The sequence below is a fragment of the Pristiophorus japonicus genome, chromosome 2, assembly GCF_044704955.1.
Source record: "Pristiophorus japonicus isolate sPriJap1 chromosome 2, sPriJap1.hap1, whole genome shotgun sequence".
Lineage (NCBI taxonomy): Eukaryota > Metazoa > Chordata > Chondrichthyes > Pristiophoridae > Pristiophorus > Pristiophorus japonicus.
In genome coordinates this window covers 132,912,751-132,938,004 of record NC_091978.1, presented here as the reverse complement: position 1 = coordinate 132,938,004, position 25,254 = coordinate 132,912,751, and the positions used below count along the sequence as shown (strand labels likewise).

General features: G+C 45.0%; 1 protein-coding gene across 1 annotated transcript in view; it reads right to left on the bottom strand.

Moving 5' to 3' along the window:
• Positions 1-2,371: 2,371 nt before the first annotated feature.
• Positions 2,372-25,254, bottom strand: part of LOC139232368 (protein FAM149A-like) — a 187,919-nt gene continuing 165,036 nt past the window's right edge. The window contains exons 13-16 of the mRNA XM_070862570.1: positions 24,948-25,073; positions 18,704-18,782; positions 15,509-15,655; positions 2,372-2,861 (exon numbers count right to left, since the gene is read on the bottom strand). Of these exons, the coding sequence (XP_070718671.1) occupies positions 2,782-2,861; positions 15,509-15,655; positions 18,704-18,782; positions 24,948-25,073 (432 nt within the window). The 3' untranslated portion in view covers positions 2,372-2,781. The remainder of the gene's footprint in view (positions 2,862-15,508; positions 15,656-18,703; positions 18,783-24,947; positions 25,074-25,254) is intronic.

Below are 25,254 nucleotides of genomic sequence, written 5' to 3'. Positions count from 1 at the left end.
CATCACCCCACACTTCACTCACCTACCAACAATCTCTTCAATCAGGACTCATACCTCATATTCATAACTTCACTTCACCCTCACATGTAGCACTACTGCAAGCCTCATACTCACATCTCACAGCTTGCACACAATGTTAGTTATTCAACCATGACAGGCACATCACCAAAACACATTGCATTACACCCACTCACCCACTGACACACTTCCCTCTCTTTGCAAGACAAGGTGGCTCACAACCGGAGGCGGCAGGACCTAACCAGCAGGGGATAGGCGCATGTGCATAACCTGATCCCTGTGGAGGTGACGGTGCTGGCCATTATTGGGAGAGGGGGGGCTCTATCAAGGTGATACAAACTACAGCACCCATGTCTGGGAGCGACTGGTCTGAACAGAAGCTTTGAAGTAACCCGCCACACCACTCCCTGGCCACTTCAGCAACTTCAATTTAGATAACAAACCACCAAACACTTCTACAAACTCCGCAAGAGTCAGTAGAAATGAATCAGCAACTAACCTGGAAGCAGTTGATGATCCCTTTAAATAGTGCTGGTCCTTCCTGCTGCTGAACGCATGTTTAGCTGTGCATGTTTATGAGAGGGCGTCAGCTGGAGGGTTGAGTTTGAAAATGGCAGCCTTGGCGTCAAATCAGCATTGCTCCCAGTGCTCATGCTAACGGCCTACCCAAAATGGCGTCTGGTGCGGCCCGCAACATAAGCATGTGCACGAGCCATGGATGACATTTTGGACCTGAATCGGCACCCATAGCGCCGAAAAAATGGACAATACGGAGCCAAATGTAGTGGCCCTTAAGAACTTCTAACTCGCCAACTGAACCAAGGCGACACCAAGTAATTTTACATTGTTACGTGCACAAACAATATTACTTTGTAAATGTACATACTTCTCATCCAAGAGGAAATCATTGCAAAATCATTGCAAAAGCTAATTCTTGTTGCATCATGATATATTGTTTATTTACACAAAAGCATTAAAGAAAAACAATATCTGAAATGCCAAAAGTACTTTGGATTTATAAATAAAATATGTATTTTATGATAAACCATAAAATCCAAGCAGTATTGTTTTAGAATTTACAGTTGGTGATAGCAGGTGAACACTTAATTCCTGTGTATGATATTCCTCTGTTTTAGCACAGATTTTAACTCATTTACTTAGTGGCAAATGCCTCAGCTAAAATAGCAAACAGAGGAATATCATACAAATAAATAAGTATTCATCTACCTATATCACAAATAGTACATTCTAAACTATTATATCTACACACACACACACACACGTTCTGAGCAACATATAAAAGATTTGGCAAATTCACACATTAAAATAATCAAGAATACCTTACATTAAAAACAGAATCCTCACTTTAACATGTTGTTACTAAATAATGGGCCAAACCTTCCTGGTAAAAGAACTGAGAGTTCATGATGCACTCTGTTATTAATGCGCAAATTGGCCAGAAAATTCAGGGGATGAAGAGATATGCCAGGTGTTGCAAACCTCCAGAACTTGATGGTTGATTTACACTGCTCCGCCATTTGCTTTGCACAAACGGCATCTGGCCCTTAGCTTTTCCGTTATTTTTAAGAACTTGCTGCATTTGCACATTCATTGCCCTTAACTTTATCCCTTGTTTTTCTGTTTCTTTCTCAATCCCTAAATCTCATTGGTTAAGGGATACACTGTGAGTCCCATAATTCACTAAGGTCCCAGATGCCCTGTTGCCCTCGCCACTCCGTTATCAGCTTGCACTTCCAGCACAGTACAAATTATAGTAAGTCTAACTAAGGGGGCACGTCGCAAGATGCCCCGCTCCAGCAAGATTTGGCTCATTGAATTTGGTTTGAGTGATGGATGCAAAATTTAATAACATCTGAACAAATTAGAGAAAATTACTGGCTTAGTGTTTAGAGCTCCATTCTTGTCATTGCATAGATTACTTGAATACAATATACAGTATATGTAACATTACATATATTATGGACTGAAATATGCAGCGACTGCTAAATGCTATTAGAATACCTTAGGAATGTCATTTTTGAATTATAAATAATATAAATAAGAAAATAAAACAAGTATATATTACACCTTAGTGAAATTATTAAGGGATGACAAGCTCATGCCACAGTTTGTCTTCACATAAATACTGACAATCTACAAGAAAGCACATTCATCTACAAAGGAATAAATTGCATTTCTGTGGCATAACTGCAAATTGATCATTTCCTTTTGACTTGTTCATATTAAATTCAACAAGCATAAACTTTCAAGAGTACAGATTCAAGTTGTTAAAGCTGTCTAGTTTCTTAATTAACACAAAATGTCCTTGCAGTAGCTGCCTGTCAGGAGGTTTTTGAGGTATTAACAGCACGTTGGAACTAATGATCAATTTGAGGGTAGCAGAATAAAAGCGTCAGGTCACTAATTATGATACCAGGAAACACTGCTTTCCTAGAATCCACTGACTGCAGTCTTGACAAATAGTCTTGAGTTCCTGTAAAAATGATACTTTTATTGCATAATTTGTTGAATAGATAATTAATAGGAAGACAGCTAACATTGATCGTTGTGTCAGTGTTAAGTGGACCATACTTTGATGCAAGCCTTCTCACCACCTGTATCTTTCACTTCAAAGCTCTCAAAAAGAAAACTTAAAATGAAAATTCAATTAGGCTTTCTCCCAGTGCTGTTTGTGACCTGACACAGCAGACTGTCTTCAGTAATTCTCCAGCTACCCATTCTCCAGTCTCTAGACTTAGGACTCTAGGAAACCACCTGGGATCGCTTTCTGGAATTTGTAGGAAGACGATTGAATGTTTTGGACTGGAAATGGACTTGTGGACCTGTAATGGACATAGACAACAACAACAACAAATTTATATAAAATGAACAATTTATATAAAATTAGACAACCAAATGAGGAGAACCTTTTTTTTATTTTTTGCCAATTCAGTTGTTGGAAAAGTTGCTAAGAGTGGGAAAGAGCAAGAGAATTATGGAACAAGTTTAGTTTTGCAAATCAACTACTTTCAAATGACCCACAGGTTCATTTAACGGTGACTAACCAATTTAAATCCATCCCCGAAAATGTCTGAACATCAGTGAGTGCTGCGATCAGCAACACAAGTATATGCAGCGAAATGATATTTAAAAAACTGGCATTCTTCTGGGAAAGGTGCTCAATTTAAACATTCTAAATAATGAAATATGTATGTTGCACACACAAGTACACTGTCCTCAACAAATCCTATATTATTTACTTACTTGTTAAAGGCACATGAAGGAGCAGTAAATAATGGTCAATTGTACTGACAGGAGAAAAATAGGAAGATCATTGGAAACAGAGAATGTGGCGAAAGATTTACAAAAGGATTACGGTTGGTTATTATGGAAATTTGTCAAAGATAAATGTAAAACATTAAACATGGGTTAAAACTGTGGAACTTAAGTATACAATGAATTGAATCAGCATGGGGGAACTGAAAAAAGATCCTAGGGAGCAAGAACAGACACACAATTTTTAATGCCTAGACAACATGGCTAAGTAATGCTGAAATATATAACTAGAACAGTACATTATAAACCTATAAAAACTTTACTACAACTTTACAAAACACTGATCAGATTATATTTGGACCACTGTGTTCAGTTTTTGGTCACTGTGAGCTAGAGTTTCCTCTCAAATCGCCCATTTACCGCCCAGATAATGCACGACGGTAAATTCCACAGTCATTACCGCCGGGCGGTATTCGATACTGTCCACCCACATATTACCGCCCAAAATGGAAGTTTCATCATTAAGATCCGTTTAGCACCGGACCTTAATACAGTCCTGAAAAAGCAGGTCTTACTGGATCTTAAGTGGGCGATATGGACACAGATCTGACAGGTTTGTTTGATATCACACAGATCTTTATAGCTCTCCACAGGTTGATGCATTTTTAAATGGATTGAAGTATTTTCTAGTGTTAGGCAATAATATAAATGGTCTAATAAAGCCTTATTTACTCCTTTAGTCTCTCCCACTCACTAGTTTCGCTCACCCCACCCCCCCCCAGTCTCTCTCCCCCCCCCCCCAGTCTCTCTCACCCCCACCCCCGTCTCTCTCATTCCCAGCCCTGTCTCTCTCACTCCAACCTCCGTCTCTCCTCGCCCCCAGTCTCTCCTCCCCCACAGCGATCTCATCCCCCACGGTGATCTCACCCATCCCCACAGCGATCTCACACTTCCCCGCCACCCCCCTCAAAACAGCGATCTCACTCTTCCCCCCTGCCCCCCCAACAGCGATCTCACTTTTCACCTCTCCCCCCCCATCAGTGATCTCACTCCCCCCCACCAGTGATCGCAATCCCCCACCCCACAGTGATCTCACTCCCCCCCCCACCAGTGATCGCACTCCCCCACCCCCACCCCACAGTGATCTCACTCCCCCACCCCAGTGATCTCACTCTCCCCCCTCCCCACACAGCAATTTCTCACCCCCCCACCCCACAGTGATCTCACTCCCCCCTCCCCCCAGTGATCTCACTCTCTTTCCCCCCCCCCCACACAGCAATCTCTCACTCCCCACATAGTGATCTCACTCTCCCCCCTCCCCCCACAGCAATCTCTCACCCCCCCCACCCCACAGTGACCTCACTCTCCTCCCACCCCCCCACAGCAATCTCTCACCCCCCCACCCCACAGTGATCTCACACCCCCTCCCTCCACAGTGATCTCACTCTCTTTCCCCCCCCACACAGCAATCTCTCACCCCCCCACACACAGTGATCTCACTCTCCCCCCTCCCCCCACAGCAATCTCTCACCCCCCCACCCCACAGTGATCTCACTCTCCCCCCACCCCCCCACAGCAATCTCTCACCCCTCCCACCCCACAGTGATCTCACACCCCCTCCCCCCACAGTGATCTCACTCTCTTTCCCCCCCCCACACAGCAATCTCTCATCCCCCACACACAGTGATCTCACTCTCTTCCCCCCCCCCACACAGCAATCTCTCACCCCCCACCCCACAGTGATCTCACACCCCCTCCCCCCACACACAGTAATCTCTCACCCCTCCCCCCCCACAACAGTGATCTCACTCCCCCCACCCCCACACAGTGATCTCACTCCCCCCCACCCCCACACAGTGATCTCACTCCCCCCCCCACCCCCACACAGTGATCTCACTCCCCCCCCCACCCCCACACAGTGATCTCACTCTTCCCCTCCCACCACAGTAATCTCTCACCCTCCCCCCCAACACAGTGATCTCACTTCTCCCCACAGTGATCTCACTCCCCCTGCCGCCCACCCCCCCCCCCCGCCAGTGATCTCACTCTCCCCCCCCCCCCCCGGATCTCACTCTCCCCCCCACCTACAGTGATCTCACTTCTCCCCACAGTGATATCACTCTTCCCCCCCCCACCCCCAACAGTGATCTCACTCTCCTCGCCTCCCCCCACAGCAATCTCTCACCCCCCCCTCCCAATACAGTGATCTCACTTCTCCCCACAGTGATCTCACTCTCCCCCCACAGTGATCTCACTGCCCCCGCCCCCCCCACCCCCTGCACCAACAGCGATCACAGGTCAGCAGTCTCTGAACTCTTGGCAGTGCCTCTCTGGAGGCGGAGCTTGACAGCCGCGCGCACGTGTGCACAACTTGGGAGCTGAAGATTCCCATGTCGATCGGCCTCCTCTGCCGCACACCGCCGCTACACTTTGCTCCCGCACCGCTTTGCTGCCGCCGCCGACATGGAGTACCCGAAAACCGCGGGAGCGTGCACCAACGGCATTCCGGCAGTTGAAAAAGATGCAACCGCCGGAATACCGCTAAGGATTGGGCGGGGACGATTTAAAAGGAAAATCCAGCCCTGTGCCACAAAAAGAGGAAGGCAGTAGCTTTGCAATTGGAGTGCGGGGTCTCACCAGCCTGGAATGTGCACCCGAGAGCCAGGAAATGTTTGAGAACTTCATTAAGAGGATGACATTTCTTGAAATGTAGTAAATTCATCAAAAGGCAGGATTTCCCAAATTGCTAGTCGAGAATGTACTTGCACTGAGCTAGCCTGTGGTTGATATTAATGTCCTTTTGAAAGGGCCCAGCAGCCTCTCAGTTGTCAAACAATTGCTACAAAGCAGAAGGCACACAAGCACCTTATTAGTAGGCCCTCTCAGGAAACCTTCCAATGGGCAATAATTGTGGCCTTATGTAGAAACCTAGAAAATAGGTGCAGGAGTAGGCCATTCGGCCCTTTGAGCCTGCACCACCATTCAATAAGATCATGGCTGATCATCACCTCAGTACCCCTTTCCTGCTTTCTCTCCATACCCCTTGATCCCTTTCGCCGTAAGGGCCATATCTAACTCCCTCTTGAATATATCCAATGAACTGGCATCAACAACTCTCTGTGGTAGAGAATGCCACAGGTTAACAACTCTCTGAGTGAAGAAGTTTTTCCTCATCTCGGTCCTAAATGGCTTACCCCATTAATGATTTAGACGAGGGGATTAAATGTAGTATCTCCAAATTTGCGGATGACACTAAGTTGGGTGGCAGTGTGAGCTGTGAGGAGGATGCTATGAGGCTGCAGAGTGACTTCGATAGGTTAGGTGAGTGGGCAAATACATGGCAGATGAAGTATAATGTGGATAAATGTGAGGTTATCCACTTTGGTGGTAAAAACAGAGAGACAGACTATTATCTGAATGGTGACAGGTTAGGAAAAGGGGAGGTGCAACGAGACCTGGGTGTCATGGTACATCAGTCATTCAAGGTTGGCATGCAAGTACAGCAGGCGGTTAAGAAAGCAAATGGCATGTTGGCCTTCATAGCGAGGGGATTTGAGTACAGGGCCAGGGAGGTGTTACTACAGTTGTACAGGGCCTTGGTGAGGCCACAACTGGAGTATTGTGTACAGTTTTGGTCTCCTAACTTGAGGAAGGACATTCTTGCTATTGAGGGAGTGCAGCGAAGGTTCACCAGACTGATTCCTGGGATGGCGGGACTGACATATCAAGAAAGACTGGATCAACTGGGCTTGTATTCACTGGAGTTCAGAAGAATGAGAGGGGATCTCATTGAAACGTTTAAAATTCTGACGGGTTTAGACAGGTTAGATGCAGGAAGAATGTTCCCAATGTTGGGGAAGTCCAGAACCAGGGGTCACAGTCTAAGGATAAGGGGTTAGCCATTTAGGACTGAGATGAGGAGAAACTTCTTCACCCAGAGTGTGGTGAACCTGTGGAATTCTCTACCACAGAAAGTTGTTGAGGCCAATTCACTAAATATATTCAAAAAGGAGTTAGATGTAGTCCTTGCTACTAGGGGGATCAAGGGGTATGGCGAGAAAGCAGGAATGGGGTACTGAAGTTGCATGTTCAGCCATGAACTCATTGAATGGCCGTGCAGGCTCGAAGGGCCGAATGGCCTACTCCTACACCTATTTTCTATGTTTCTATGTTTCTATCCCTTTAGCCGTAAGGGCCATATCTAACTCCCCCTTGAATATATCCAATGAACTGGCATCAACAACTCTCTGCGGTAGGGAATTCCATAGGTTAACAAATCTCTGAGTGAAGAAGTTTCTCCTCATCTCAGTCCTAAATGGCTCACCCTTTATCCTTAGACTATGTCCCCTGGTTCTGGACTTCCCTAACATTGGGAACATTCTTCCTGCATCTAACTTGTCCAGTCCCATCAGAATTTTATATGCTTCTATGAGATCCCCTCTCATCCTTCTAAACTCCAGTGAATACAGACCCAGTCGATCCAGTCTCTCCTCATACGTCAGTCTTGCCATCCCAGGAATCAGTCTAGTGAACCTTCACTGCACTCCCTCAATAGCAAGAACGTCCTTCCTCTGATCAGGAGACCAAAGCTAAACACAATATTCCAGGTGAGGCCTCACTAAGGCCCTGTACAACTGCAGTAAGACCTCCCTGCTCCTATACTCTTTATTACACTCAATTCCTTCATGTAAATCATTGATGTATATTGTAAATAGCTGGGGTTCCAGCAATGAGCCCTGTGGCACCCCACTAGTCACTGCCTGCCATTCTGAGAAGGATCCATTTGTCCCGACTTTCTGCTTCCTGTCTGCCAACCAGTTCTCTATCCATGTCAATACATTTCCTCCAATACCATCTGCTTTAATTTTGCACACCAATCTCTTGTGTGGGACCTTGTCAAAAGCCTTTTGAAAGTCCAAATACACCACATCCACTGGTTCTCCTCTGTCCACTCTACTAGTTACAACCTCAAAAAATTCTAGAAGATTTGTCAAGCATGATTTCCTATTCATTAATCCATGCTGACTTGGACTGATCCTGTCACTGCTTTCCAAATGCGTTGCTATTTCATCTTTAATAATTGATTCCAACATTTTCCCCACCACTGATGTCAGTCAAACGAGTCAATAATTCCCCGTTTTCTCTCTCCCTCCTTTCTTAAAAAGTGGTGTTACATTAGCTACCCTCCAGTCCATAGAAAGTGATCCAGATTTAATAGACTGCTGGAAAATTATCACCAATGCATCCATTATTTCTAGGGCCACTTCCTTAAGTACTCTGGGATGCAGACTATCAGGCCCTCGGGATTTATTGGCCTTCAATCCAATCAATTTCCCTACCACAATTTATTGACTAATAAGGATTTCCTTTAGTTCCTCCTTCTCACTAGACCCTCTGTCCCTAATATTTCCGGGAGGTTATTTGTGTCTTCCTTCGTGAAGACAGAACCGAAGTATTTGTTCAATTGGTCTGCCATTTCTTTGTTCCCCATTATAAATTCACCTGATTCTGACTGCAAGGGACCTACGTTTGTCGTCACTAATTTTTTCTCTTCACATATCTATAGAAGCTTTTGCAGTCAGTTTTTATGTTCCTGGCAAGCTTCCTCTCATACTCCATTTTTCCTCTCTTAATTAAACCCTTTGTCCTCCTCTGCTGAATTCTAAATTTCTCCCAGTCCTCAGGTTTGCTGCTTTTTCTGGTCAATTTATATGCCTCTTCCTTGGATTTAACACTATCCTTAATTTCCCTTGTTCGACACGATTGTTCCACCTTCCCTGTTTTATTTTTTACTGAAGATAGGGATGTACAATTGTTGAAGTTCATCCATGTGATCTTTAAATGTTTGTCATAGCCTATCCACCGTCAACCCTTTAAGTATCATTCGCCAGTGTATTCTAGCCAATTCATAGAAACATAGAAAATAGATGCAGTAGTCGGCCATTCGGCCCTTCGAGCCTGCACCACCATTCAATAAGATCATGGCTGATCATTCACCTCAGTACCCCTTTTCTGCTTTCTCTCCATATTCCTTGATCCCCTTAGCCGTAAGGGCCATATCCAACTCCCACTTTAATATATCCAATGAACTGGCATCAACAACTCTCTGCGACAAGGAATTCCACAGGTTAACAACTCTCTGAGTGAAGAAGTTTTTCCTCATCTCAGTCCTAAATGGCCTACCCCTTATCCTAAGACTGTGTCCCCTGGTTCTGGACTTGCCCAACATCGGGAACATTCAACCTATATCTAACCTGTCCCGTCCCGTCAGAATCTTGTATGTTTCTATGAGATCCCCTCTCATCCTTCTAAACTCCAATGTATAAAGGCTCAGTTGATCCAGTCTCTCCTCATATGTCACGCCAGCCATCCCGGGAATCAGTCTGGTGAACCTTCGCTGCACTCCCTAAATAGCAAGAACGTCCTTCCTCAGATAAGGAGACCAAAACTGAACACAATATTCCAGGTGAGGCCTCACTAAGGCCCTGTACAACTGCAGTAAGACCTCCCTGCTCCTATACTCAAATCCCCTAGCTATGAAGGCAACATACCATTTGCCTTCTTCACCACCTGCTCTACCTGTATGCCAACTTTCAATGACTGATGAACCATGACACCCAGGTCTTGTTGCACCTCCTCTTTTCCTAATCTGTCGCCATTCAGATAATATTCTGTCTTCGCAGTTTTTCCCCCAAAGTTGATAACTTCACATTTATCCACATTATGCTGCATCTGCCATGCATTTGCCCACTCACCGAACCTGTCCAATTCACCATACAGCCTCTTAGTGTCCCCCTCACAGCTCACACCGCCACCCAGTTTAGTGTCATCTGCAAACTTGGAGATATTACACTCAATTCCTTCCTCTAAATCATTGATGTATATTATAAAGAGCTGGGTCCCAGCACTGAGCCCTGCGGCACTCCACTAGTCACTGCCTGCCATTCTGAAAAGGACCGGTTTATCCCGACTCTCTGCTTCCTGTCTGCCAACCAGTTCTCTATCCATGTCAGTATATTACCCCCAATACCATGTGCTTTGATTTTGCATACGAATCTCTTGTGTGGGACTTTGTCATATGCCTTTTGAAAGTCCAAATACACCACACCCACTGGTTCTCCCTTGTCCACTCTACTCGTTTCATCCTCAAAAAATTCAAAAAGATTTGTCAAGCATGATTTCCCCTTCATAAATCCATGCTGACTTGGAACGATCCTGTCACTGCTTTCCAAATGCGCTGCTATTTCATCCTTAATAATTGATTCCAACAATTTCCCCACTACTGATGTCAGGCTAACCGGTCTACAATTACCCGCTTTCTCTCTCCCTCCCTTTTTAAAAAGTGGTGTTACATTAGCTATCCTCCAGTCCATAGGAACTGATTCAGAGTCGACAGACTGTTGGAAAATGATCACCAATGCATCCACTATTTCAAGGGCCACTTCCTTAAGTACTCTGGGATGCAGACTATCAGATCCCGGGGATTTATTGGCCTTCAATCCCATCAATTTCCCTAACACAATTTCCCACCTAATAAGGATAACCTTCAGTTCCTCCTTCTCACTAGACTCTCGGCCCCCCAGTACTTCCGGAAGATTATTTGTGTCTTCCTTCGTGAAGACAGAACCAAAGTATTTGTTCAATTGGTCTGCCATTTCTTTGTTCCCCATTATAAATTCACCTGATTCTGACTGCAAGGGACCTACCTTTGTCTTCACCAATCTTTTTCTTTTCACATATCTATAGAAGCTTTTGTAGTCAGTTTTTATGTTCCCGGCAAGCTTCTTCTCGTACTCTATTTTCCCCCTCTTAATTAAATCCTTTGTCCTCCTCTGCTGAATTCTAAATTTCTCAGTCCTCAGGTTTGCTGCTTTTCTGGCCAATTTATATGCCTCTTCTGTGGATTTAACACTATCCTTAATTTCCCTTGTTAGCCACGGTTGAGCCACCTTCCCAGTTTTATTTTTACTCCAGACAGGGATGTACAATTGCTGAATTTCATCTATGTGATCTTTAAATGTTTGCCATTGCCTATCCACCGTCAACCGTTTAAGTATCATTTGCCAGTCTATCCTAGCCAATTCACGCCTCAAACCATCGAAGTTACCTTTCCTTAAGTCAGGACCCTAGTTTCTGAATTAACTGTGTCACTCTCCATCTTAATAAAGAATTCTGCCATGTTATGTTCACTCTTCCCCAAGGGATCTCGCACAACAAGATTGCTAATTAGTCCTTTCTCATTACACATCACCCAGTCTATGATGGCCAGCTCCCTAGTTGGTTCCTCGACACATTGGTCTACAAAACCATCCCTAATACACTCCAGGAAATCCTCCTCCACCGCATTGCTACCAGTTTGGTTAGTCCAATCAATATGTAGATTAAAATCACCCATAATAACTGCTGTACCTTTATTGCATGCATCCCTAATTTCTTGTTTGATGCTGTCCCCAACCTTACTACTACTGTTTGGTGGTCTGCACACAACTCCCACTAGCGTTTTCCCTTGGTATTCTGTAGCTCCATCCATACAGATTCCACATCATCCAAGCTAATGTCCTTCCTTACTAGTGCAATAATTTTCTCTTTAACCAGCAATGCCACCCTGCCTCCTTTTCCTTCTATCTATCCTTCCTAAATGTTGAATACCCCTGGATGTTGAGTTCCCAGCCTTGGTCACTCTGGAGCCATGTCTCCGTGATGCCAATTACATCATATCCATTAACTGCTATCTGCACAGTTAATTCATCCACCTTATTCCGAATACTCTTCACATTCAGGCACAGAGCCTTCAGGCTTGTCTTTCGAACACACTTCGCTGCTTTAGAATTTTGCTGTAATGTGGCCCTTTTTGCTTTTTGCCTTAGATTTCTCTGCCCTCCACTTTTACTTTTCTTCTTTCTATCTTTTGCTTCTGCCTCCAATTTTACATCCCTCTGTCTCCCTGCATAGGCTCCCATCCCCCTGCCATATTAGTTTAACTCCTCCCCAACAGCACTAGCAAACACTCCCCCTAGGACATTGGTTCCAGTCCTGCCCAGGTGCAGACCGTCCCGTTTGTACTGGTCCCACCTCCCCCAGAACCGGTTCCAATGTCCCAGGAATTTGAATCCCTCCCTTCTGCACCACTCATCAAGCCACGTATTCATCTGAGCTATCCTGCGATTCCGACTCTGACTAGCACATGGCACTGGTAGCAATCCTGAGATTACTACTTTTGAGGTCCTACTTTTTAATTTAGCTCCTAGCTCCCTAAATTCATCTTGTAGGACTTCATCCCTTTTTTTACCTATATCATTGGTACCTATATGCACCATGACAACTGGCTGTTCACCCTCCCTTTTCAGAATGCCTTGCACCCGCTCTGAGACATCCTTGACCCTTGCACCAGGGAGGCAACATACCATCCTGGAGTCTTGGTTGCGGCCGCAGAAACGTCTATCTATTCCCCTTACAATTGAATCCCCTATCACTATAGCTCTCCCACTCTTTTTCCTGCCCTCCTGTGCAACGGAGCCACCCACGGTGCCATGAACTTGACTGCTGCTGCCCTCCGTTGATGAGTCATCCCTCCCAACAGTTCCCAAAGCGGTGTATCTATTTTGCAGGGGATGACCGCAGGGGATCCCTGCACTACCTTCCTACCATTGCTCTTCCTGTTGGTCACCCATCCCCTATCTGGCCGTGTACCCTTTACCTGCGGTAAGACCAACTCACTAAATGTGCTATTCACGTCATTCTCAGCATCATGGATGCTCCAGAGTTTATCCACCCGCAGCTCTAGTGCTGCAATGTGGTCCGTCGGGAGCTGCAGGTGGATGCACTTCCCACACATGTAGTCGCCAGGGACACCGGAAGCGTCCCTGATTTCCCACATAGTACAGGAGGAGCATAATACGTGTCCGAGCTCTCCTGCCATGACTTAACCCTTAGATTAACTTAATTTGGCAACAATGCTACAGGTTACTTACTGATAAAGAAAAGAGAAACTACTTACCAATTACCAGTCAATCATTTACCCCCTTGGCTGTGATGTCACCTTTCAATTTCTTTCTACTTTTTTGCCTCCCTGCTGCAGCTACACCAGCTGGCCTCTTGTAGGCCACTTGCCTCCCGAACTCAACACCTCTCGACGCTCCCCGGACTCTCACTGACGGGCCTCTTGTCGGCCGCTCGCCTCCCGAACTCCCGCCTCTCGACGCTCCCCGGACTGCTCACTGACGGGCCTCTTGTAGGCCTCTCGACGCTCCCCGGACTGCTCACTGATGGGGCTCTTGTAGGCCGCTCGCCTCCTGAACTCCCGCCTCCTCGAACTCCCCGGACTGCTCACTGACGGGACTCTTGTAGGCCGCTTGCCTCCCGAACTCCCGCCTCTCGACACTCCCCGGACTGCTCACTGACAGGCCTCTTGTCGGCCGCTCGCCTCTCGACGCTCATACCATCGAAGTTACCTTTCCCTAAGTTCAGGACCCTAGTCTCTGAATTAACTGTGTCACTCTCCATCTTAATAAAGAATTCTACAATATTATGGTCACTCTTTCCCAAGGGGCCCCGCACAACAAGATTGCTAATTAGTATCTTTCTCATTACAGATCACCCAGTCTAGGATGGCCAGCCCTCTAATTGGTTCCTCGACATATTGATCTAGAAAACCATCCCTAATACACTCCAGGAAATCCTCCTCCACCACATTGCTACCAGTTTGGTTAGCCCAATCTATATGTAAATTAAAGTCACCCATGATAACTGCTGTACCCTTATTGCATGCATCTTGTTTGATGCAGTCCCCAACCTCACTACTACTGTTTGGTGGTCTGTACACAACTCCAACTAGCGTTTTCTACCACATCCTAGGATCAAAAATAAGCCTATGTCATTGGTGAAAGCCATCAATGCTTTCCTTTTTAGTATTATGGTTCTCAAATACAATTTTCAGGGGCAATTTTGAAGGTTAATTGCATTAGAAGAAGCTCTCCCTTCTTTATAGAAACCTGAAAGGATGACATTAGATGTCAGTCGTGGCTCTCGTCCCTGAGTCAGAGATTATGAGTTCAAGTCCCACTCCTGAGACTTGAACACATCATTTCAGCTGATACTTCAGTATAGTACTGAGGGAATGCGGCACTGTTGGAAGTGCAGTCTTTCATTTGTTAAACTAAGTTTGACCTCTCAGATGGTTGTAAAAGCTTACCTGGCATTATTTCAAAGAAGAGTTGGAGAATTCTGTTGCCCTGTCCAATTTGTAACCCTCAACAAACATCACGAAAACAGATTATCTGATCATTAATTATCACATTGCCGTTTGTGGGAACTTGTTTTGTGTGAATTGGCTGGCACATTGCCAATATTACACAGTGACTGCAATTCATTGGCTATAAAGCGCATTGGGATGGCTTGAGCTCATGAAAGGCGTTATATAAATGTAAGTCTTTTTCAGGAAAACTGGAAGAATTCCTTTTTTTCTTTGTATTTAATGATCCTCTAATCAAAACCCAGTAATGCGCAGCTTTGAAATTTGCAATTTTGGAGAGCATAGCCTTGCTGGTGGGTCATTAAAATTCCAAAGCAAGCAAAGGTGGTTCTTCTGTTACGCTCTAAAAGTGAAAATTCACCACGATATGAGGGATTGCACACTGGAGAATGTTTCAGTAAAACGAAGATAAAAAATTTAAAACACGTATAGTGCAGTAAATACAGTTTCAGTTATAGTGTAAACATTTGATCCTACATGGTTCCTTTTCTCAATTTGGTTCCTGAAAAGTTCATTACTCAAGAACATGTGATTTTTGCAGAGGGGATTTGAGATCTTCAACATCACAATTGACCTGCATCTGCTGATTAATCAACTGGATTGTGACTGTTCAAACTAATTTTAGAAAAAGATCCTCATAGCCAATAAATGAGATCATTGTCTCATCAGTCTAGTCTGCATTTGAACCCAGGTCCCAGAGGTAAAAGGACAGCACACTAATTGATAACACCACTCAATTCCTCTCAGATATCGAATAATCCTAATTTCATGTCAGTTGGTACCTAGATATGCACAACACATTCTACCCTATCCTTGGCTTACATTTATATTCTGTCAGAAAACTACATAGATGACATTTTGGTAACAGAATAGTTGTTCATTAATCAAATAATACAACATTTGTCATACAAACGAGCTACCCTGTCCTTTCCAGACATTTGTTCGAATTAAAAATGTCAGTACCCCATGTGGTCTGATACTCTTCCTCGTCTCCTTCAACAGGTGGCTGGTTTAATAGATGATGATGGTGATGTACAAAATCTGTGTGATAATTAGAACTAGAGGCAGAAATTCCTAGGCTGATGCCAGTCACACCAATCCCAGCATGATCTAAAAAGAAAATTCTAAAGTTACGATAACATTAAATGACGATAGCTTCCATTGATAAAAATCAGTTTTCATCCTATCACATTCATAAGAACATAAGAATTGGAGAAGGAATAGGTCATACGGCCCCTCGAGCCTGCTCCGCCATTCAATAAGATTATGGCTGATCTTCAACATCAAGTCCACTTTATGCCCCATCCCCATATCCTTTGAATCTCTTCGTGCCCAAAAATCTATCGATCTCAGTCTTGAATATACTCAACGACTGAGCATCCACAGCCCTCTGGGATAGAGAATTCCAAAGATTCAAAACCTTTTGAGTGAAGAAATGTCTCCTCGTCTCAGTCCTAAATGGCCAATCCCTTATGCTGAGACTGTGACCCCTGGTTCTAGACTCTCCAGCCAGGGGAAACATCCTCTCATCATCTACCCTGTCAAGCCCTCTAAGAATTTTATGTTTCAATGAGATCACCTCTCATTCTTCTAAATTCCAGAGAATATGGGCCCATTCTGCTCAATCTCTCCTCATAGGAAAATCTCCTCATCCCAGAATCAATCTAGTGAACGTTTGTGCACCCCCTCTAAGCAAATATATCCTTCTTTAGATAAGGAGACCAAAACTGTACAAAGTACTCCAGGTGTGGTCTCACCAAAGCCCTTTATAACTGCAGCAAGACCTCCTTACTCTTATACTTCAACCCCCTTTCAATAAAGGTCAACATACCATTTGCCTTCCTAATTATTTGCTGTACCTGCATGTTAACTTTCTGTGATTCATATACATGAACACCCAAATCCCTCTGAATACCAACATTTACTAGTCTCTCACCTTAGAATTACATAAAAATTACAACACAGAAACAAGCCATTTGGTCCAACCAGTCCATGCCGGTGTTTATCCTCCACATGAGCAGCAGTCCTAATCCCAAGTGCCTGCTCTGTTCCCATGTTGCTTTATTCCTCTTTCCTTCAGCCACCGATCTAATCTATTGTTAACTGTTGGCATGGTCTCTGTTTCAATCACTAACTTCAATCACTAGTTCATTCCACATCCCTACTACTAGTGTAAAAATGTTTCTCCTATTCTTTGTCCTATCTCTAATCACATACATTTGATCTTATATCTATGTCCCCCTCATCCTAGATCCCTCAATCATGGGAAGCAGTCTGTTTCTATCTACTGTGACATCATTCATAAATTCAAACACCTCTACAAATCACTCCATAATCGCCGCTGTTCTAATGAAAACAGTCCTAATTTTTCAAATCTTTCTTCATATCTGTATTTTTTCATACTAGGCAGCATCCCAGTGAATTTTCCCTGTAGCCTTTCGATTGCCCTATATCCAAATCATTGATGTACACAGTGAACAGACGGGAGGCCAGAACTAAACGTTTTGGGACACCGCTACCCACTTCCAACCACTCTGAGAAACTGTCCATAACTCCTACCTTCTGCTTCCTCACTTCTAACCAATTATATCTTAGAACTGATACTGTCTTGGATCTTAGATATCTTAGATCTATCACTCTTAATATGCAGATAACGAACTCACATGAGGAATAAATTATATCAGTTTTTTAAAAGAAATTAATTAAATAGAATGACAATAAAGTAAATTAATATACAGCCGACATGTTAGCCATAAGTTAATTCCTTTGAACTTGTAAATACATTATTCATATCTTTAATAAACACATAACTTAATTTCCATATATGTCCATTTTCTCCATATTAACACAGATGGACAGATGAGCTATAATCGTCGGATTAGGACAGTCAGCAGTGGTCTGATAGCAACTGCCAGCTGAACCCACCTAAAACTGTCACCGTTATACATTGTGGGTGTTTGTGGACTAACTCCCTGGCCCAAAATAACCAGACATTTGTAAGCATAATAATAAGATCTCAATAAAACAGGACCAATCTATAAAGCAAATCTTTTTTGGACATTTTGGTTAGCTTTGCACTCTCCACAGCTGGATGAACAAAATATTCACTATTTGTGTTGGTTGTATGCCAGTTTAGGTGCTCGAGAGGTGTGAAAGCAGCATTATTACAGATGGATTCTAATTGCATGATTTCCTTTCATTCACCCTTACATGTTCCGATTATATAGAAACGTCAGATACTAAATGTTGCGCATCTTCTCTTTTAACCTGGATGTGTTATTTTCTATAATAAATGGGCAATTAATCTTGTATTCATCAAATAAGAAAAATATACCTCTTACATTATTTTTATGTTTTTCAACATAGTATAGAAATCTAACTCTAGTCCTCAAAAGCTCAGCCTGTAGATAAACCAATAAAAATATAGCTGGACTATCAGTATTTGTAAACAAAACATTTATCCACATTTCCAGTCTTGGCACATTAGAGATCACTTGTACAAAATCATGCTCCTGGCAATGAGCCTTGCCAACCAGGAGAGCATATTTGAACATCTATTGTCCATGATTTTCTGTCCATTAAAACTAATAATGGAAAATTTTATGGACTCTATGCCTGAATTCTTGATATACACTCCCCCAGGGATGAGACTCCATGCTCTCTAATATGTCCCAGTACCATATGGATCTCTAATATGTCCCAGTACCATAACTGGCCGTTTATTACTTAGGATGCTTGGAAATGTCTTTGTTAAAAATTATAGTCACTCTATTAGCAAACTTTCTTGATGCAATTAAAATGGTTGGATAATTTGCACATTATTATGACAAAAGCATTTTTTCCAAAATTTTCTCCCCTCCTTGCTGAGATGCTGTTCCACAAGTGCCAAAAGACCACAGCTACCTCACCCAAATGGTCACCCTTCATTTCTAAGCCTAGAAACTGAATTTTGGCAGAGTATTAAACTGTGGAGGTCATTATAACTGAGCCCCATTTTGTCTGCACCCAGTGTTCACTTGTGCACTTTCTAATGGGGGTCATTGGATAGCAATCAGAAGATATTATATTCTAAAGGTCTGCAGTGAGACAGCTCTAGAATTCACACAAATACTCCCCTGTTTCTGATTAAATATGCTTAGCAGAGTACTGTTTGTTTACCTGTAAAATAAGCCCGCCCTGTTCGTGTATGGCTGGCATAGTCCATTGGTGTGAAAGATCGTTTGAATGGTGTATCGGACTGAAATATAATACATTTTGCAACAGTTAACAGTCACTGTAATCGAGTTATTTATTGTAGCTCAAGTCAGAAATTCCTGATTTGAAGAAACCACCCACGCCAATATAGTCATGGACTATGAGGCTGTTGCTGTCTTTTCAACAAAGATGTTTCAAAAGAGTTTAAACAGTACAGCAAACTGATTGGAGTCATAAAATGGTGCTATTAACAAATATCAACAGACTATCCTATCAGTGAACAGTATAATTGATAGTTTAGGGTAAGCTGAACTTTTGCATTAATTAGTCATCCCTTTGATAAGACAACAATGCCCTGTTAAAACCAGTGCAAAAATACTTCAGCAATTTAAAGATATTATATATATATATATAATGCCTTTCATAACCTCATGACATCCCAAAGTACCTCACAGGCAATAAAATACATTTGAAGTGCAGTCACCAACTATAATGTAGGGAGGCAGGACAGATAATTTATGCACAGCAAGGCCCAAACTGCAATGAGATAAATGACCAGATCATTCTTTTTGTGTGGTGTCAGTTGAAAGATGAATGTTGGTCAGGAGACCAAGTCAACTCTCCCTGTTCTTTCTCGAATAGTGCCAGGTAATCTTTTATGTCATGCATTAATGTGTCAGCCTAGATGATATGCTTAAAACTCTGGAGTATGGCTCGAATCTACAACCTTCCGACTCAAAGGCAAGAGCGATACTATGGAACCAAAGCTGACTCCAATTTAAACACACATATAATTTCTTAAGCTTTTCCAACATTTTTGAATATAGAATAGTCTGAAATGGATTCTTGAAACTGATGACATTACAAGAATCTTAAAAATACTGGAAGTTCTACAAGCTGATTTTCCTTTATTATTAGTGGACAGAATGGTGCAACTCGTTAGCATACAATCTTTCACTGTGTGCACTGGGTTTGAATGCATCCCAGATTCATAAAGTCTCCACTTTTCTGATTACAAATATCCTATGTGAAATGAAAATTTGGACAGTCTGAACCTCTGGTTTCAGGCACCAAATTAACAATCTTACTCAAGGAGACTAGAATGAGGGTAGTGAGAGAAATTGAACAATCCTCTTGTGCAATAGGAGTGCAGCATCGTGGATTCAAGGCACATTGTTGAGGCAGAGGAAAGTGGGAGCATTGTTCTTCACCTGACTATGCTAGATCTGACCTGATAGTGTACAATATTGACAGTGGGTGCTGAAAACAGAACTATTCTCTTGTCCTGATATTTCACCTTGATGAGCAAAACAATACACAATATGTAAACTTAATGTTATTTAATCCTCTTGTCAAATGACGGTTTAACTCTTATTGATATGCTTCTAAAGAGAGATTGGGTCTTTCAGGTGAGACATTAAATGAGGCCCAATCTGCTCTCTCAGCTGAATGTAAATGATCCCATGGCACTATTTTGAAGAAGAGCAGGGGAATTCTCCCCGGTATCCTGGTCAACATTTATCGCAGTCACTATTTGTACTAAGTCTCCCTTCTGCGCATGCATCTCCCGACGCATGTGCAGAAGCGAGAGTTAGGACAAATATCAACAACTCCCCGTCCCCCAGCCTCCGCACCACCCCCCACCCCCATCCCCACACTCCCCCGCCCTCAGCGTAATTCCTACTAACCATTTTCTGCGCATGCGTCCAACACCACGTTGCCTCCACTGAGCAACCGAATGCATCCGCCGAGCCTCCCCCAGCCCTGAGTGGGCCCCGAGCCTCCCCCAGCCCTGAGTGGGCCCTGAGCCTCCCCCAGCCCTGAGTGGGTCCCGAGCCTCCCCAAGCCCTGAGTGGGCCCCGAGCCTCCCCCAGCCCTGAGTGGGCCCTGAGCCTCCCCCAGCCCTGAGTGGGTCCCGAGCCTCCCCAAGCCCTGAGTGGGCCCCGAGCCTCCCCCAGCCCTGAGTGGGTCCTGAGCCTCCCCCAGCCCTGAGTGGGCCCCGAGCCTCCCCCAGCCCTGAGTGGGTCCCGAGCCTCCCCCAGCCCTGAGTGGGCCCCGAGCCTCCCCCAGCCCTGAGTGGGTCCCGAGCCTCCCCAAGCCCTGAGTGGGCCCCGAGCCTCCCCCAGCCCTGAGTGGGTCCCGAGCCTCCCCCAGCCCTGAGTGGGCCCCGAGTCTCCCCGAGCGGGCACCGAGCCCCCACAGCCCTGAGTGGGCCCCGAGTCTCCCACAGCACCAGGCACCGAACCTCCCACAGCCCAGAGTGGGCCCCAAGCCTGGAAAGCAGTGACAGGATCGGTCCAAGTCAGCATGGATTTATGAAAGGGAAATCATGCTTGACAAATCTTCTAGAATTTTTTGAGGATGTAACTGGTAGAGTAGGCAAGGGAGAGCCAGTGGATGTGGTGTATTTGGACTTTCAAAAGGCTTTTGACAAGGTCCCACACAAGAGATTGGTGTGCAAAATTAAAGTACATGGTATTGGGGGTAATGTACTGACGTGGATAGAGAACTGGTTGGCAGACAGGAAGCAGAGATTCGGGATAAACGGGTCCTTTTCAGAATGGCAGGCAGTGACGAGTGGAATGCCGCAGGGCTCAGTGCTGGGACCCCAGCTATTTACAATATACATTAAAGATTTAGATGAAGGAATTGAGTGTAATTTCTCCAAGTTTGCAGATGATACTAAGCTGGGTGGCGGTGTGAGCTGTGAGGAAGACACTAAGAGGCTGCAGGGTGAACTGGACAGGTTAGGTGAGTGGGCAAATGCATGGCAGATGCAGTATAGTGTGGATAAATGTGAGGTTATCCACTTTGGTGGCAAAAACACGAAGGCAGAATGGTGGCAGATTAGGAAAAGGGGAGGTGCAACGAGACCTGGGTGTCATGGTACATCAGTTATTGAAAGTTGGCATGCAGGTACAGCAGGCGGTGAAGAAGTTAAATGGTATGTTGGCCTTCATAGCTAGGGGTTTTGAATATAGCAGCAGGGAGATCTTACTGCAGTTGTACAGGGCCTTAGTGAGGCCTCACCTGGAATAGTGTGTTCAGTTTTGGTCTCCTAATCTGAGGAAGGATGTTCTTGTATTGAGGGAGTGCAGCGAAGGTTCACCAGACTGATTCCCGGGATGGCAGGACTGACATACGAGGAGAGACTGGATCGACTGGGTCTGTATTCACTGGCGTTTAGAAGGATGAGAGGGGATCTCATAGAAACATATAAAATTCTGACTGGACTGGACAGGTTAGATGCAGGAAGAATGTTCCCGATGCTGGGGAAGTCCAGAATCAGGGGACACAGTCTAAGGATAAGGGGTAAGCCATTTAGGACTGAGATGAGGAGAAACTTCTTCACTCAGAGAGTTGTTAACCTGTGGAATTCTCTACCGCAGAGAGTTGTTGATGCCAGTTCATTGGTTATATTCAAGAGGGAATTAGATACGGCCCTTATGGCTAAAGGGATCGAGGGGTATGGAGAGAAAGCAGGAAAGGGGTACAGTGGTGAATGATCAGCCATGATCTTATTGAATGGTGGTGCAGGCTCGAAGGGCCGAATGGCCTACTCCTGCACCTATTTTCTTTGTTTCTATGTTTCTATGAGTGGGACTCAGGCCCCGAGCAGGCCCCGAGCCTCCCATAGCCCCGAGCGGGCCCCGAGCCTCCCACAGCCCTGAGTGGGCCCCGAGCCTCCCACAGCCCCGAGCGGGCCCCGAGCCTCCCACAGCCCTGAGTGGGCCCCGAGTCTCCCACAGCCCCAAGCGGGTCCCGAGCCTCCCACAGCCCTGAGTGGGCCCCAAGCAGGCCCCGAGCCTCCCACAGTCCTGAGTGGGTCCCGAGTCTCCCACAGCCCCGAGCGGGTCCCGAGCCTCCCACAGCCCCGAGCGGGCTCCTAATCTCCCACAGTCCTGAGTGGGCACCGAGTTTCCCACAGCTCCGAGTGGGCCCCGAGACTCCCACAGCCCTGAGTGGGTCCCGAGTTTCCCCTAGCGGGACACAGACTCCGAGCGGGCACCAAGCCTCCCACAGCGCCGGGGAGAGCAGGCGGTGGAGAGAGGGAGAGAGATAGAGAGGCAGGTGGGGAGAGAGAGTTTGGGGGAGGGAGGGCAGAGAGAGAGAGAGAGAGAGCAAACCTGAGGAGGGGGGATGAATGGGATTGGAGGGAAGAGAGGGAACTCAGAGAAGATGGATCACATTCTTCCCAGCCCCTGGTGCGTGCAAGCTCTGAGTGTGTTACAAGGGACATCGTTGAGGTGGATGAAATCCAGAAGTCACAACACTGTCACTATTCACTTCATACCCAATAAACCTGTAATAATCCGCACACAATGCCACATCAATAGGGGGGGGGGGCGGAGGGTGGAGGGGAGGGGGCAAGATCTTGTGCTTGGATAAGGGTCTTCAGCTGGTGGAGGGATTGCTGGCGTAAGGGTCTTCAGCTGGTGGAGGGATGCACTTACGCTGGGATAATGGACTTCAGCTGGGGGAGGGAAGCACTTATGCTGGGGTAAGGGACTTTGGCTGTGGGAGGCAGCACACGTGCTGGGGTAAGGGTCTTCAGCTGGAACTTGGTGGCTTTTGGGGAGAGCTACCCTCTGTGGCTTCCGGTCAAAATGGATCAAATTACAAATTAGAAATTTACTCAGAACTTAGGCTGGGCGATTCCAGTTTCACATTCCAGAGGAACCTCAGGGTGTGGTTTATCCTCCAAGGGGACCAGTCAGCAATAGGTCTGGAGAGCCAATCAGAGAAACGGCTGCATTTCAGTTAGTATAAATAGACGCATCCAATATTTGTCCCTCTACTAACATAACAAAAAACAGATTATCTGGTCATTATCACATTGTTGTTTGTGGAACCTTGCCGGGTGCAAATTGACTGCCACATTTCCTACTTTACAACAGCGGCTTTATTTCAAAGAGTACTTCATTAGCTGTAAAACCCTTTGGGATGTTCTGTGGTCATGAAAGGTGCTATATAAATGCAAGTCTTTCTTTCTTTACTGTATGAATATGTGGTCCTTGCAAAGAGCTTTGCCCACTGGGAGTACATATTTGAAAGTTGGGTGTTGAGGTTAGGGGCCTTGCAAGTTTTCTATCCATTAAAATTGGTGAGGAGGAATTCCTCATCTGTCCTTATCTTCGTTATTTTTCCCCACTTGAAAATCCCCGAGATCATGTAGCATCCTGAAGATATTTGATTTTTATTCCACATAGAGATTGTTATAAATATCCAGATTGAGTTTTGGAGAAGGATTTCCTATACGATATTATATTTAACGTGTGATGAGGAGTTAGCCTTTTTCTTTAATCAGAAATCTAAGACAGTTAATAACACACAATGTATTGCTGTAATGAAAACTATTTAAGCTGTCTTCAGATCACACAAACAAAATATGCAAGAAAGTCATACAAACATAGTGGAGCCAAAATTCAGCCCCAATAAGGTCTGCTATCGCTGGAATGCGGCAGCCAAGCGGCGGAATGGAATGGCTGCCGATTTGTGGTCAAATGGCCGCCGTCAGAAAATTTCAGCACGGGGGGTTTTCCGGTGGTTCCCACTTCTACCCCGCCGCAGCTGAGCGGCTTTATGTGTACTGCCGGGACCTCCCCACCGCCAGCAAAATTCAGACCCAAAAATCTAATGCCCGCTGAGTGGTGCCCCCAACAGCTTTTTCTGTCAGTACAACTTGCATTCTGTCTGTGAGCCATGGCTGCACGGCGGCCATTAAAGACAAGGCCCACTTCCGCGGTCGCCATTTTATTTTTTTGGCCGGCCGACAGGACCCGCTGGCCTGGCCGAAACATTCCCTGGTGACCCAGTGGCCGATCCTAAATAATCGCTGCTTCTCTCCCCTTTAAGTTAAGTGGAGAGCGTAGTGACGTAGATGTACAATTACATCATCACCGCTCAGCTGCTGACTGACAGTGGTGGAGAAGCCGTCCCGCCTCCACTTCCACCCCTCAACAGCAATTACCGCCGCACTTCCTCCCCCGTTGTGACCAACTTCCTGGCCACTTCAAAAAAAGGACAAAGAGTTGAATATCGATCAAGAGTCGACCTCATCCTACCCAGCGGTGAAAACACTTAAAAGATGGTAAGTGCGCCAGGTTTCTGAATTTCGGCCCCAGTAAGTGTTCATCTGCCAATTTCTAGGCTATGGTGGCTTTATGTTAAGTAATTTATTTCAATATATTGAAATCAAAGTCCTTACCCTAAATGTATGAGTTGTGTTTGGCCGTGAAGATGTATCCATAGTGATAGGTCGTTCCCTGAGAGGTCGTCGACCTGTTCCTTCCCCAATGGCACTGGATACTCGGCTGTGTGGGAATCTTCCTCTCTGTGGCGGAATACAATTTTTGTGTATTTTTTTTAAACTGAAGGATAATTCATTATTAATAATCTAATGTTTGTGTAAGTACAAGATCCAACCTTTGGAAAGTTTGGGAAAGTTATATTGGAAATGTGTGGCATCAGTCAATTTGCCCAGATACAGTTATACTTTAATTGCCTATATATTC